At 39.7% G+C, this 15,307-nt stretch overlaps 3 protein-coding genes across 3 annotated transcripts; 2 read left to right on the forward strand and 1 right to left on the reverse strand.

Moving 5' to 3' along the window:
- Positions 1 to 240: 240 nt before the first annotated feature.
- On the reverse strand, positions 241 to 4,029 carry LOC108649949 (uncharacterized). The gene is made up of 2 exons (XM_018099054.3): positions 3,843 to 4,029; positions 241 to 3,524 (listed from the first exon to the last, which is right to left on the reverse strand). The coding sequence occupies exons 1-2, from the start codon at positions 4,027 to 4,029 to the stop codon at positions 334 to 336; spliced, it is 3,378 nt and encodes a 1,125-aa protein (XP_017954543.3). The 3' UTR covers positions 241 to 333.
- Positions 4,030 to 5,124: 1,095 nt separating this feature from the next.
- Positions 5,125 to 11,113, forward strand: Su(dx) (WW domain containing E3 ubiquitin protein ligase suppressor of deltex). The gene is made up of 6 exons (XM_030389624.2): positions 5,125 to 5,368; positions 6,971 to 7,275; positions 7,347 to 7,489; positions 7,557 to 9,598; positions 9,659 to 9,857; positions 9,915 to 11,113. Exons 2-6 carry the CDS (start codon positions 7,044 to 7,046, stop codon positions 10,182 to 10,184), a joined length of 2,886 nt encoding a protein of 961 aa, XP_030245484.1. The 5' UTR covers positions 5,125 to 5,368; positions 6,971 to 7,043; the 3' UTR covers positions 10,185 to 11,113.
- Positions 11,114 to 11,940: 827 nt separating this feature from the next.
- On the forward strand, positions 11,941 to 13,510 carry Kebab (Kinetochore and EB1 associated basic protein). Its single transcript, XM_030389623.2, has 2 exons — positions 11,941 to 12,105; positions 12,170 to 13,510. The coding sequence occupies exons 1-2, from the start codon at positions 12,020 to 12,022 to the stop codon at positions 13,392 to 13,394; spliced, it is 1,311 nt and encodes a 436-aa protein (XP_030245483.2). The 5' UTR covers positions 11,941 to 12,019; the 3' UTR covers positions 13,395 to 13,510.
- Positions 13,511 to 15,307: the final 1,797 nt, after the last annotated feature.

Here is a 15,307-nt window from a genome sequence, read left to right on the forward strand (position 1 = left end):
AATTTCGTATTTGTGTATATGCATATGTATATTTCCAGGTCTCGAGTATGTCAAGTTTTATAAGAAGGTCGTTTGCGCTATTTAAGAACTGGTATTAAAAAGCACGGCGATGTCATGAGAGAAATTGTGACATGCTTGACAGGTAGAATACAAAGAAAAAGATTACTTTCACAATGACCTCTTGAACTGTGCTGTATGTATATGTACAAATATATATAAAACAAAAACAATCTGTTGCGGTGTCAGTGTACTGTTATTGGTTTAATATAGAAAATCATATCTTAACTGTAAAATAAATAACTTATAACTCTATTTAGCTTCGCTGCCAGCCAACTAGCCGGAGCACTTGCTCGCCAGCGTGCACATCAGCGTGCGAGGACAGAAAAGCAGCCCCTTCGAACAAGTCATCTTGTGACCTTTCATCTGACCCTGGGCGGTCTTGTAGCAAACGAAATAGCTGCTGATGGAGGTCTGGTCGGGTATCTTATCGCCCTCCCTGCAATAATATTTGCGCTTCTTCACCGATCCACTGCTGTTACTGTTACTATTATTGTTACTGTTGCTGTTACTATTATTGTTACTGTTAGTGTTGCTATTGGTGTTGATATTGACGTTGCCATTGCTATTGCTACTGCTACTGCTGATGGCAGGCAGAGTAAGAATGACTGACGTTGGGCGCGGCGTGGTAGTTAGCTCAGGCAAACTGATCATGTAGGAGTCGAGCGGGCTGTGCTCCATGCTGGATGAGACAGCAGGTCCACTCGGTTCCTGCATACTGCTATATTGTTGCAGAAGACTAGCAATGCTCTGGCTCTTAAGCGTGGCCTCCTGTCGTCGCTTGGCTTCGCTCAGCATCTTAAGCGCCTCGATCTGCAGTCGCTTGTTCTCCTCGATAGAGTAGCCGTTGAGCACTTGGACAGTGCCGCACTGGGCATAAGTTACTGCATCACAGATGCGAGTCTGTTTATTAAACCCTGTGTAGGGTGGGCAGGAGTAGGACAGTACTTTGCCGTCCTTCTTACTACAAACAAAGTAACGAGTGCAGTCCGTCTGATTGGGTTGGCGCACTCCGGCCTGACATGTGATCACTTCCACCTTACCAAGGTTAGATAACGCCGACGGCGATTGTGTCATTAATGGCAGGATAGACTTCTGAAACAAATCTAGACTGATGAAATTGCCATTAAAGTTCACAAGCTGATTCAGTGCAGACTGATATTTGGTCTTCCCAGGCAAAACCTGTATGTTGTTAGCAGAGCTCATTGGAGATGGGTACATGCTATTGCCCACTGGCTCATTATATACACTACTCATACTCGCTGGGAGATTGGGCAAGTAAGCTGGACTGTAGTCAGGTCGATGTTGCTCATTCATCGCATATCTCTGATCCACATATGAGCCAGGTGCTAATTGATTGTTCATGCCTATTAGATCCGCTGAGTCGCCACTGCTGTAGGTCAGTACATGGGGCCCATTTTGTCTATTGTTGTTCTGGTTGTTGTTGTATTGGTTGTTGTAATTGTTGCTGTTGTAGTTGTTCGTGTGCAGGTGGTTCGCATTCGCATGGCTGTTGACATAGTTAATATTACTCGCTTCATCAGCCTCTACTTCCATGCTTTCGATTTTTTGGGAATTAGGTCGAATTTTCACTTGATCTGGCTTAAGATGGATCGGAAATAGATTGTGACTGTCCATGGGGCGAGGTACATTCAAGTCGATGGACATAGACGTTGGATAACTTTCCGCATTGAATACGCGATGTGCATTGTTCTCATTGAGATGCGGACTAGGCGTATAGTAGGAGGATACGGTGGATGCCGATGGCTGATGCTCGAAGGGGCGGGGTGTTGTCTGTACAAATTCGCCAGCATACGGAGCCGCGTATTGACCCGTGTATTGGCTGCTCATTGTCGTCACGGACATCCCAGATATGGAACTGGAGCTGGAGCTAGAATTCGGCCGAGGTGTTGTCATTATTGCCATAAATTTGTTTAGATAGTTGTTGCTCTCCATTTGATTTTGGTTGTTCTTGTTGTTACTGCTTGGATAGACACCCAAGCTGTTGCCATATGTATCAAGTACTTCCTTTTCGCCAGAGCTTGTGCTAGCCAAATGTACGGGTATAACATTATTGTGAATGATCGTGGTGCTGGGCTGCGACTGCTTTTTGTTGTATCCGCTCGGCTTCTTATGATGCACATAATGCGACCTTGGTGGCGAATGAGACTCATAGTCTTGCATCGAAAAGTACTGCTGGAATGGATTATTGTGGGTTGTCAAAATGATAGGCTGTAGAATTGGCTGGGCAAAAAACGCGCCATTGTATGCTGGATTCGGAATAACTTTTGGCATATTCTGAGCAGAAATCATCTGCTTGGACAGTTCCAGCACCGTTTTCAATGTTTCCTCTGATACCTTGGGCTCCTGGTCGCCCATGTATTCATGACTCTGAGGTTGAGCATACTTCTGGCTGTGCTCTTCGCTGGAGCCGTATTGAGGGAGTGTAAATGTAACTGATCCCTCTGGACGATTTACCACAATTTGAGAGTTTGTATAGCCCTGGCCGTTCGAGGTGAACGGCTGGGCATTAGTGAGCATCAGCTTGGTTTCCGGTTGCATTCGATGCTTCGTTAAATGCTCTTGTAAACGGGTCTTATTAGCTGTTGGTTTCGGCAGTGGGAGTGTTGGTGCAGCCGAAACCTCCATTGGCCTTGTTGGTGTCATAGGCGTCATAGGTGTCGTATGTGTGGTAGGTGGCGCAGTAGTAGCGGTTTCTGTGTGGTGGATTTCTCCCAAAGGATTGAACATGTCGTAACGGGTTTTTAAATCAAAATGCGCCAAAAAAGCATTTAACTGATCTGGTCGCATTTCCGTTTGGGGCTTATCCGTCTTCTGATAGGTTTGCTGCAGTCCATCAATTAGCTGCGACAGCCGCTGCAAATGCGCCTTAAGAGTAGGATCTATTGAAGAGCTTGGATGTTTATTTAATGTCATTGGTTCTGGGTCCACAGCAGATGCAGGGTAACTTATATTAGCTACTCCTTCGCGATTTTCTAGCTGCACTTGGCTATCCAAGTCGACAAGTTCGCCATCGCCGCTGGAATCGAATGTGTTACTTGAGGAGCTTTCATACTCAGTACTTTCATGTGCAGGCTTGAAAGGTTGAGCACTCTGCTCCTCACTGCTTAAGAAGGCATCCAGGACAATCTCCACATTATCATCATGTGACTGTGGCGACTCCTTCAGTAAGATACCCGATTCATCATCACTGTTGACTATAATAATGTCGGCATCTTTGCTTCCCATGACTGACAGCTTGTTGGTTGCATTATTCAGTTCATTAGGAGTTAGACACTCCCAATCCTCGGCAGGCAGCACACAGCTGCCCACACTATGCTCATAGACGAGTCCCTCTTTGCACTTGGTCGGTATCCAGACATGAGAGTTCGAGGGCAAGTCGCGGCATTTGTAGTAAGCATCGCAACGTGTCTTATGGCGACGGCTCTTTTCGGGACATGGTTTACCTTAAACACCAAAACCAAACGACGGGACAACATATAGGAAGAAAAAGAGGAAAAGGATGCAAATATTAAGTACACATTTCAGTATCTAAACTAATTGCACAGAATCAACTTTATTTTATGAACAAAACATCGAAATCACTTCAAAAAAGCAGGTTGATCAACTTTTTATATATCAAGCACACTTTGAGTCTCAACAGTTTTTTTTAATTTTTATATACATATCTAGCCAGTTTCCATGTTTATAAATAAATTGGTATATTTTAAATTATATCCGATTTTGTTCACAAATCACTTAAGACTCGTTACGCCTTATAGTACCTTCCGAAAAGTAAAATAGGCTGGTTAAAAGGCACAAATATATTAAAAGTCCATGCATATCGTTGTTATAAATGTCCTTAAATAAGCTTCTTTTTTCAGAGATGACTAAATTCCAGCTCGGCAATGATGCTTCCGCTTTAGACAAAGTGCGCGATACGAATGGCTGAGCTTCCACGAATCGTGGCATGTTAAATTTTAATAATTTTCTCTTTGTGCTGGAGAAGCTAGCACTCAGACATCGCGCCTCGGAGAAATGTGAGTTACAGCGAGACTCGAATATAGAGCAAAGCGTGATACAAGCTCGAAGAAAAATTGTTTACCCTTCATCATGGGTATAAAGCGACGAGTAAACAAAATAGAAGGTATTAATTGCTTATATTAATAAATTTGACTGTGCACTCAAATACAATCCAGACGATGGTAAGTAAAAGTAAATTCACTTTTATCATGATTGTCATATAGTTTTTTTCTGTAACATATAGTTTCAAAACTGCATACATAAACACATCGTTGGAAAAAAATTGGAATTGCTGCTAGTCATGGAATATACTAATCGTGGAATTCAAAAGAAAAATAAATCGAATGAACTTCGCATAGTAACGTAAATGGAAATTAGATGGAACTACTCGTATTTACTATTATTGATTAATAATAACTGAATTAATTTAAATTTTTAAAATTTATATTCCACACATTTCGTTTTTAACGGTGAAATTTCGCATCAGAAATCGATGTGCGCAGTATGAGTTAGCGATTAAAACAAGTCCCTTAACGATTTTTGAGACAATTACCCTTATAAGAAGTAATTAAATAAAAAAAAAAAAAACATATTAAATATGATGTGCTGAAGAAATATTCATGCAGAAATTATTATTTTTATAAATAAAAACATTTTAAATTGTTACATTTCGAACTGCATAGCAGATGGTAGTTAGTTTACGTCTCTAATCTAATGATATCGGGAAAGTAGAAAATACCAGAAAATACCCTAAAAAATACCAATATTTTTACTTTGTAGTTTGTTTTTTTGTGAAAAAAAAAAATAAATATATGTCTTAAGACAAAAATTTTAACAAAAACCATGATTTAAACGGCATGTGTAACGCTTTGTTACACCAATATCCAAACAACACGAGACATTTTTCGGCGTGAAAAAAATAGTTCTACATGTCTATTCTATGTGTGTTTGGTAAGTGATTTCACCTTACAAAAATATACTACTCTTTTTATTAGTACTTCAGTATACTTAATTTTAGTATTTTATATTTTAGTATTTTTATATATCCCACAGCTGGTAGCTCTTAAACGAAACGAAAACTAAATTTTTTTGCCAATGCATTGATTCTGTAATTTAAGTAACACAAACAGTAAAATACAAAATGTTGAACTGTATTATACTATCAAGTGCTTCGCACATTGTATAATTTTTTCAAATAACTCGCGTATTATTGTTCGTTTCTTGCAAAATTGTATATAAATAAATATTTTGGCTGATAGTGCATAAATTGTAGGAACAAGATCAGGAGGTAAGCAAAATATTTCGAGTTTAAGAGTTATTTGAATAGATGGGACACACAATTGGAAAATTACCTGTGTGCACTGAAAAAAGCGTCGAATTATTTTGTGTTAGTTTTCCAAGAAATCTGGGCTCAACGCAGGACGCAGGAATTAAGTTTCCGCGTTGCCGCGACCTTTGCCTCATTTACAAACAAACAGTGACACACATACCCTTACATATGTATATGCACACATACACATAGCAGTAAACGTTTCACATATGTAAAATTGTTGTGCATTACACGAGTAAGCGTACATTAGTGCTGGTGAATTGTTCTTGTTGTGTGCGGGTGTATCATAGATAAACCAATATATTTTCTTATGAGCACTTACGCTTCAGGTAGGTCAATGTATACCCCACAGTACTATCAGCCCCAATTAACCTTTGTGTTTTTGTGCTTGTATACGTATGTACATAAATATATTTAGTTATTTATTTGATACCTATAGATTTATACATAAATATAAATCCATATGTATGTATATACTCACAATATTACTGCTAGTGCATATGGTTCATGCAGCTGTTGTCTCGCTTCGTTGATTACATATGTAGCAATTTAAGTTTCCTTTTGCCCATAATCTTGGCTTGCCCTCATCATATCAGTATATGTACATATGTATATACAAACACACACGTTAATACAAAATACACCAAGCACACACAAACATTCACTAACAAGTGCATACAACATACATACTCGATATCAACAGTAACTTTATTTCGGTCTTTCCATTTACTGATTGTGAATATATACCTAATTGTTTTTGCACTCTATTTCAAATCAGAAAATAAGCAGTTTCTTGATCTCGCATTCCATAGAGTTGTAATTAGTGGGCATCTACCACTAGTTCACCTATTAAATAAAAATAATCAGATTAATTTAATAACATATTATAGTTAATATTATTATTAATATTTGAAACGATTGCCATAACAAACAAAAAAACATAGTGCTTTTTTATTAATCAAACAAGAGTAAATATGTATTTATAGATCAAATTTGTATATATTGTAGATTGTACTACCTGCTTACTTATCGTTTGTGACTCATTTTCATGATTATACAACTCATACAGTCAAGTGGCAAGTAGTGGTAGTTGTACTCCCAAAGTGCGTGATATCAAAATTATTCTAAAAACTCCCATATGTACACCTATGGCATGAAAATCGTATGAATGTGTCTGCATGTCGGTGTTATGTGTGTGTATATATTTGTATGTACGCTTATATACATATATATGTCAACTACGATAAATATATAGTACTAATCAGTAAATGTCTTCGTTTCTATGCAATCTCTTAGTCCTAGAGTCGTTCTTTTATTGTAGCTTTGAACTGAATTGAAACAAAAAGTTTCTAAAGAATAAATCTTTTTTGACTGTACAAGGTAGCTTAATAAAAAATTAATAATGCCAAGCCCGTAAAACAGAACAATTTACTAATACATAGCGCTGAGCTTAAAAAAAAAAAAACAACCATATATATGGTAAAATCTTTAAGATCCTTTTGAAGATGTAATTCTTAGCTATAGCTATTGAATATAAAACTTTTTCGGATTTTCCAACAGTCCCAACGGCAAGGAGCAGCTGGGCAGGATTATTAGGCGTGAAGACTAGCAAGCAGCTAGGAGCAGCATTTAAATGGCTGATGAAAATGGTCAGGCAACAGGTGCAGCTTCTCGTGCTGGCAACGACAGTCTCGACGCTACACAAAGTGTAACAAACATCGCCGGCAGCAATCCAAACCTACCAGGAACATCTGCTTCTATAGCAGCAGTGGCAGTAGCTGGTGCGAGTGGGACTGCGAATGGAGGTAGTGGAAGCAACGGTACTGGGAGCAGTAATCAAGGATATTATCAATTAAGCGTGACAAGTGAGTATACAAATAATTTGAGAGAAGTTCGAATCTTACATATTGATCGATATTCTGTTTTGATTTCAAAGTTGAGGAAGCCTCACTGCGCAATAATGGTTTTCTTAAACCGAATCCGTACGTGGAGCTGTTAATAGACAGCAAGAGCAAGCGTAAGACAGATTTAGTAAAGAACAGCTATCTGCCCAAATGGAATGAAGAGTTTACAGTGCTAGTAAGTAACTTACAAGATATGGTTTATCCCCAAACTAATTGATATTATTGATGTTCGATTTGCTTAGATCACGCCCAATTCGACGCTGCACTTCAAGGTTCTGGACCATTCGAGCTTTCGCAAAGATGCAATGCTGGGAGAGCGTGTCATTCAATTAAGCCACATATTGCACCACTATAACGGGCGCTGCGAGTACCTTGAACTGACAATAGATCTTTTTGTCACCTCCAAATCCGACAATCGTCAAACTAAAAGTGGAGAGCTGGTGGCGATTCTTAATGGCCTTAAACTAGACATGAGCAAGGTGGGCCAGTTGCAGCAAAATGGGACTGCTGTCCAGGCGATTAATCCGGTGGTGAGCGATGCTGCAGCAGCGGGCCGCAGCTGTATGATTTATGGAGGTGTGCGTGCTCGCATGCGTCTTCGCTCCAACAATGCGGAGCCGCCGGCGGCTACTCGCTCGCCACTATCCAATGGTGTAAACCAGGAGCAACGACGTTCAGCTGCACCTCCAATTTGGGAACAACAGCAACAGCAACAACAGCAGGTGGCACAACCCCAGCAACCACTGCGAATGAGTAATGGCACCGGTGCAGCAGCTGTGCCACAAACGGCACCGTACCCACAGCAACCACCGGCACCTGTGCAGCAGCGTCCAGTTAGTCAGAGTCCACTTTACGTAAACGGGTCGATTGAAAATGGAGGGCAAGCAAACTACATGTTAGGTGGCGCGCCTGATCAAGCAGTATGTGGCGCTGGCCTACCTGTGAGCAATGGTGCAGATCCGCAACTACAAACGCAACCGGCGGAAGATGAGCTGCTACCTGCTGGCTGGGAAATACGATTGGATCAGTACGGACGGCGCTATTACGTTGATCACAACACACGTTCCACGTACTGGGAAAAGCCGACGCCGCTGCCGCCCGGCTGGGAAATAAGAAAGGATGTGCGCGGACGCGTCTATTATGTAGACCACAATACGCGGAAGACTACATGGCAACGGCCGAACAGCGAGCGCTTGATGCACTTCCAGCACTGGCAGGGCCAGCGCGCTCATGTAGTAGCGCAGGGTAATCAGCGGTTCCTCTACTCTCAGCAGCAGCAACAACCCACGGCTGTGACAGCGCAGGTGACTCAAGATGACGAAGATGCGCTGGGTCCCTTGCCAGATGGCTGGGAGAAAAAAGTGCAGTCTGACAATAGAGTTTACTTTGTGAATCATAAGAACCGCACCACCCAATGGGAGGATCCACGTACCCAGGGACAGGAGGTCAGTCTAATCAATGAGGGTCCACTTCCACCAGGTTGGGAAATACGTTACACGGCGGCTGGCGAGCGCTTTTTTGTTGATCACAATACGCGGCGGACGACTTTCGAGGATCCCCGCCCAGGTGCGCCGAAGGGGGCCAAAGGCGTTTATGGTGTTCCGCGCGCTTATGAGCGCAGCTTCCGCTGGAAGCTGTCCCAGTTCCGCTATCTGTGCCAGAGCAATGCCTTGCCCTCGCATATCAAGATCACTGTTACACGGCAGACGCTGTTCGAAGACTCATATCATCAAATTATGCGCTTACCCGCCTATGAACTACGTCGCCGGCTGTACATAATCTTCCGTGGTGAAGAAGGCCTTGATTATGGCGGTGTATCACGCGAGTGGTTCTTTCTGCTGTCGCACGAGGTGCTGAATCCCATGTACTGTTTGTTCGAGTACGCAAACAAGAATAACTATAGCCTACAAATAAATCCTGCATCCTACGTGAATCCGGACCACTTGCAGTACTTCAAGTTCATTGGACGGTTCATTGCTATGGCATTGTATCATGGACGATTCATCTACAGTGGCTTCACAATGCCCTTCTACAAGCGAATGCTAAACAAAAAGCTGACCATTAAGGACATTGAGACCATTGATCCCGAGTTCTATAACTCGCTCATTTGGGTGCGAGACAATAATATTGACGAATGTGGTCTTGAGCTGTGGTTCAGCGTGGACTTTGAAGTTCTGGGTCAAATAATTCACCATGAACTAAAAGAAAATGGCGAGAAGGAGCGAGTTACGGAGGAGAATAAGGAGGAATACATAACACTTATGACCGAGTGGCGTATGACCCGGTATGTATTTGACTTTTTTAAAATTTTGTGCACTTAATTATATCTATTTAATGTTTATAGTGGTATTGAACAGCAGACCAAGACGTTTCTTGAGGGCTTTAATGAAGTTGTGCCTCTCGAGTGGCTGAAGTACTTTGACGAACGTGAACTGGAACTTATACTATGCGGTATGCAGGACGTTGATGTTGAAGACTGGCAACGCAACACAATATACAGACATTATAATCGTAATTCCAAACAAGTGGTCTGGTTTTGGCAGGTGTGATTACTTAACTTATCAATTTTGTATATATAATAATGTTATATTCTCCTTAAGTTTGTACGTGAAACGGACAATGAGAAGCGTGCCCGTCTTTTGCAATTTGTAACGGGCACATGTCGCGTTCCAGTCGGTGGCTTCGCGGAGCTGATGGGCTCGAATGGTCCGCAGCGGTTTTGCATCGAAAAGGTGGGCAAAGAAACCTGGCTACCACGCTCACATACTTGCTTCAACCGCCTGGATTTGCCGCCTTATAAAAGCTACGATCAACTGGTGGAAAAATTGACCTTTGCCATTGAGGAAACTGAGGGCTTCTGCCAGGAATGAGTGGTAGTCGATTTGTGGTCAGTTTGTTGATTAATATTTAATTCTAATTGAGCGTCCCGTTGTCGTCCGCTATGTTAATAGTTACTGTTATTATGTAATACCTATATGCATATACGTATGTATAACTATAATGTAGGCACTATGTTCAGATTTTCTTTTTGTGAAATGCATCCTATTCAAGAGTCTTTTGCATAGTTGTTTGGCTCAATCCTTGCAGTCCTTGTTAAGTTTTGGCCGTATGCTCTATTCATTATTAATAAAAACACATTCATACCTATACGACTATCCCAAAAAAGAATGAGCATGGTAGCGAGTTTTTAGAGAAACGAAATTTTAAACTTGTTAGTCATTCAAACGGTCCACAAATATATAATAAAACAAAATATATAAATATCAAGTTGGGTAATAAACGCGGAATGTGCAGTTTTATGTTCTTTTATAGTTTTATATAAAGTTGTAAATATTTTAAATGCTGTTGTCATAAATGAAACAAGTATTTATTTGGCCATCAGTTTAATTTTATGAAGTGCTGCACACTTGAAGGGTTTTAGCTGTAAAGTAACTATTTATCAAACACCAGCACAGAAAAACTCTAAAGTTAAGAGAACAAAATATCATGAGTACTCTTAACGTAGAAAAAAAAGAAAATGTTATATTAAAAAAATCGTAACGACATACTTTAATCTAAATACATAAAATAGCAATAATTGTTGTTAAAAAAACTGAAGGCGATTTGAATTAAGAACTACAAAAGATCCGCATTAAAATGTTGATGCACTGTTTTGTGAAAGTTATGTGGAGAAGGCGCATAAAGATTATAAATTATATGATTATATATAAACGCATTATATATAATATACTAAATTAGTTTAATGCAACATGTACTGTATTATATAAAATAAATGCAAAATTATTTAGTGATATGCGAATCAGCAACCAATCTAATATCTAAAATAGCTTTAAATTTAGACAAAGGTGCTGTAGTTGAGACTTCTTGACCACGAGAGCCCCTGAATCTTTCGCGAAACTCATGTTCTAATAAATATTCACTTTGCATACGCAAAAAATAACATGCATACATGCATACGTATGCATTTAAACGCACACAAACTAACAGACGGTGCTAAATATACTCACTTTAGCGTATAATCAAATGGAGCTTACGTTTAAGTCGAGCCTAATTTTATTGATAATCCCTTTGTTGTTCAGGATTTAATTGGGAGAACCATATAATGTATCTACTTATTTCTATGATCTTCATTGAAATATGCTAACATATTTTCCGATTTCCCCTAGATACCGGTGTCTTAACCTATTATACCTAACCTACATATACATTTGTATATCCTATCTCTCATAGTAATTTTAAGGGATCTGTGGAGCTGCATTAGAATTTTACAGTTTCCAGTTTTTAGGATACTTGTTTAACTCCAAAGCGGGACGAATATGTTGCCAAAAATATAATTATTTCTCAGTTACAGCTAAAGTAATGGTTATTAACGTATAGTATTAGTCGAAGTATTAGTAGTATTACCGTAGTTTTTCAGTTCACTCATGTAAAACATTCAAACGGAAATGTATCGTTGACATCACTCTCATTTAAATAAGGGAGATATAATTTTGTACTCTAGACTAAAATTAATCCTACAGCTCAGTGTGAAGTAGTCACCGAAATTACACTGCCGGAAACAACCTGGTTTGTTTGTGATTAAATCTACCGCCAAATCGATGCTCTTAACTGTATTTCGATAATGTAATCGATTGCTTATTTCAAAAAGTGGCAACGTTAAGCTGTGCATCAAATTAAAAAGGAGACAAATTAATTAATAATAGAAATGGATTTTAAGCATTCACAATCGTCAACTGACGATCCAGAGAAGAATGCTATCCAACAACTGAGAAGCCCCCCTAATCATTTTGGGTACGTCACTATATATATAACACACACTGTTAGATAATGATTGTATTGCATGATGGAAATAAAGGTGTTTTACAGAACCGCGTCGAATTGAGGAGCTCTTAAAATCGCCACTGCATTTCAAGGAAGTCGCAAACTGCCCATCTAAATCGTTGAATGCTTTTGGCTCTAGATGGAAAGGTATTTGTATGCAACCACGATCTACAAAGGAGTTAAAACAGTCTCCGCTGCACCTTGTGCCGAAGCACGTGCTTCCAAGATCTGCATCAAAATCGCATCTGAAGGAATGTGGCCGTCCATCTGGACGTAAGCTAGATTTTACCAAGGAAATTTTGAATCAAATGGAGAGTCGTATCGTATCTTATCTAAAGAGTTTAAAGGACTTTCAAACGATCGTACAATCAGGACTCCAAAAAGTGAGCCTAAACGACTATATGCGCATTTTGAGTCATTTGTTGACATTCACAGGTATTCGGCTAAAACCCCTCGACAGGGATAATCAAATAGAGCAGTCGATTCTGGCTATGCGTCAGCTGAAATATCCTTATAGAGTGAACAAATCTTGGATGTTGGTGCCCAGTTCATCGTTCCAAAATGTTCTGTTGCTATTTGATTTTCTCTTGGACTTTGCACCACAAACAGATGAATCTTTCGATTTGCAAGTAGGGGGACTCATAGCCTTTAATAAAAATGAGCTATCTGATCGATCAGACGTGCGGCTGAAGCAGGAACTTGTGGATATAGAGAGTCAGCTATTAGGACAAGCTCAAGAAAATGATTCTATCAGCCAACAGTTGGACCACAAGTTGCAATTTAAAGCCGAAATACAAGCTGAGCTAAATGGAGAACAAGAAAAGTTAAATGCGTTGCTTCAGAAAAGTGCGAAACATGAACTGAACATGGGAAGACTATGCCTTCAAATATGGCGGAGCGAGAAGCAGCGAAAAGAATTAAAAAACCGATTGAGCCAGGAGTTAAGCAGTCACCAAGCATATAGCCATATATTGGAAGAATCTAACAATCGACGGCTACTTCATTGCATTAAAGCTCAAGAGCTATCTGAGCGAACGTGCAAAGAGCTTAAAAATAAAATTGGAACTTTCAATTTCCATATGCGCCAGTTATATAATATTTTTGGAAACCATTTTAACTGGCTTGAATTGCCTTCGGCGCCCACCTTACCTGAAATTCGAAACCGTCAACTTCAACTTAAACAGCGACGTCAGCAAATTGTATTTCCTAAGCATACCCCAACACTATGCAACCCAAGACCGCTATTAACAAATGTATAATAATTCCACGTGTATCATTCGGAATTAGGTAACAGCATTTTGTTACTTGTTGCTTATTTCAATATTTCTAATCTTAAATGGTAATGAATAAATTTGCATGATATATCCCTCTGACATTTAACATTTCAAAACGGTATGAACATGTGTATGCATTTGTGCATAAAAAAATCGTAGAATATTTTGAGATTAAGCCGAGGTTAAGTCGAGCAGCCTGGACGAGTGCATTCCTCCTTGTTAAAATTAATATTCGAATTCTATATTCATAAAACTAATGTTCGAGTTCAAATTAGCACTAATTCGTTAAAATAGCTTAAGACGTTTGGTGACATTTTTTTGTGTATAAATATGCATCCATATATTAAACAAACATTAAATATGTATTATAAGCCAGCCCTTTAGTCTTGAGGTACCCTTTATATTTCATTGCAATAGTAATAGTAGTTTACTTCGATTGCAAATATGATATTGATTGGGCAAGATGTGAGTTCGAACCGTTTAAGAATATTTTTGTTAAACATTCTTACATGCAACTATTACGAGTTCTATCTGACCATTCTATTTTCTGTTTCCAGTCACAAGGTATCGTCTGACCGCCAATCGCTTCATTAGCATTAAACTCAGTAAATAATATTTGATCTAAACGTGCGAAAGGAGTTTCAGCTTTGTGGCTGACTGCGTTGGCCATGTTTACAGGGTTTTTGTGGCAGTGTTTGCTCGCTCGGCTGGTAGCCGTTGTATTTGTAACTTTGGTTGGCCGGTTTGTGCGCTTTTCCGCGGAATTATGCGTTCTTACTTGTCCTGCAGGACTTGCTGCTGCCTGTGCTGCTGCAGTTTGTTGCCTTCGCCTGCGTTGGCCTTGTTTGAGCAAATGTTGCATCCAAGTGTGCAACACATTGCCACGTTTATTATTGATTTTGCTTTAGCTGTTCGTGATCTTTTGTTGTTAGCTCATGCCGCTTGACTCTTTTCATATACCTGAGCCCCTGGCATGGGGACGGACAGCAGAGAACAGGACAACAGTAGTTGGCTCCTCGCATCGCTAACTGTTTATGCTCATGTTATCAATTAGTGGATATATTTACGTATCCACGCCCGTTATGCGCATTCAACAACAAGCAGTAACTTTCATGTGGGTTGTGTTACTAGAAATATCTTATATAAGTTAAGACTATCGACAATCTAAGGAGGCTGGAGAGTCCAGTCAGACATTCAAGGAGAGAACCCAATCAGTAGAACTGAGAGAGTTTAGATCTTTTGTTACTAAATTATATACAAAAATTTGGAACCGATCATATTGGAACCAATCCGACGCAAACATATTAAATTTATATATGGGTCGGATTGGAAGCAATATGCCTGGCGCCCACCAAATACTGAGCTCCAAGATCAGCACCTAAAACCAAATATGAGGTATGGCAGTGGCTGTTGCATGGTTGGGCCTGCAAGTCGGGGTTGAGAATTGGATACTTAGTTTTCATTGATGGTAATATGAACAATAACATGTACCTATCCTTTTTGAAGAAGAATTCACTCCAAAATGCAGAAAAACTGGGTCTAGAAGGGCAATTCCGATTGCATCAGGCAAATGACCAAAACAATAAACCGGGTATTGACTAGTCCTGGCTGATCTGGAACAGTCGAAATGTGGTAAATCCGCTGGCCCAGTGGTCATACCTGAACGTTATAGAAAATCAGTGGTACATTGTAAAGCACAAGTCTCTAGTATTTGAAATGCGTTTTTTTACAAATTGGTGGCGAAGGGGGCGTGGTATCCAAAATCTGTAAATTACAAAATGTTTGCATTCAGCTTATGTATATACACAGTAAATCTGAAGATTCCAGGTCTAATAATGTTCAAATGAGGCTGAAAAAACTAAATCAAATTTTCGATTATTCTCGATAAAAAAGTTATC

The sequence above is a fragment of the Drosophila navojoa genome, chromosome 3 (genome assembly GCF_054131105.1).
Source record: "Drosophila navojoa isolate 15081-1374.11 chromosome 3, UAZ_NAV_1.0, whole genome shotgun sequence".
NCBI classification, from domain to species: Eukaryota; Metazoa; Arthropoda; class Insecta; order Diptera; family Drosophilidae; genus Drosophila; species Drosophila navojoa.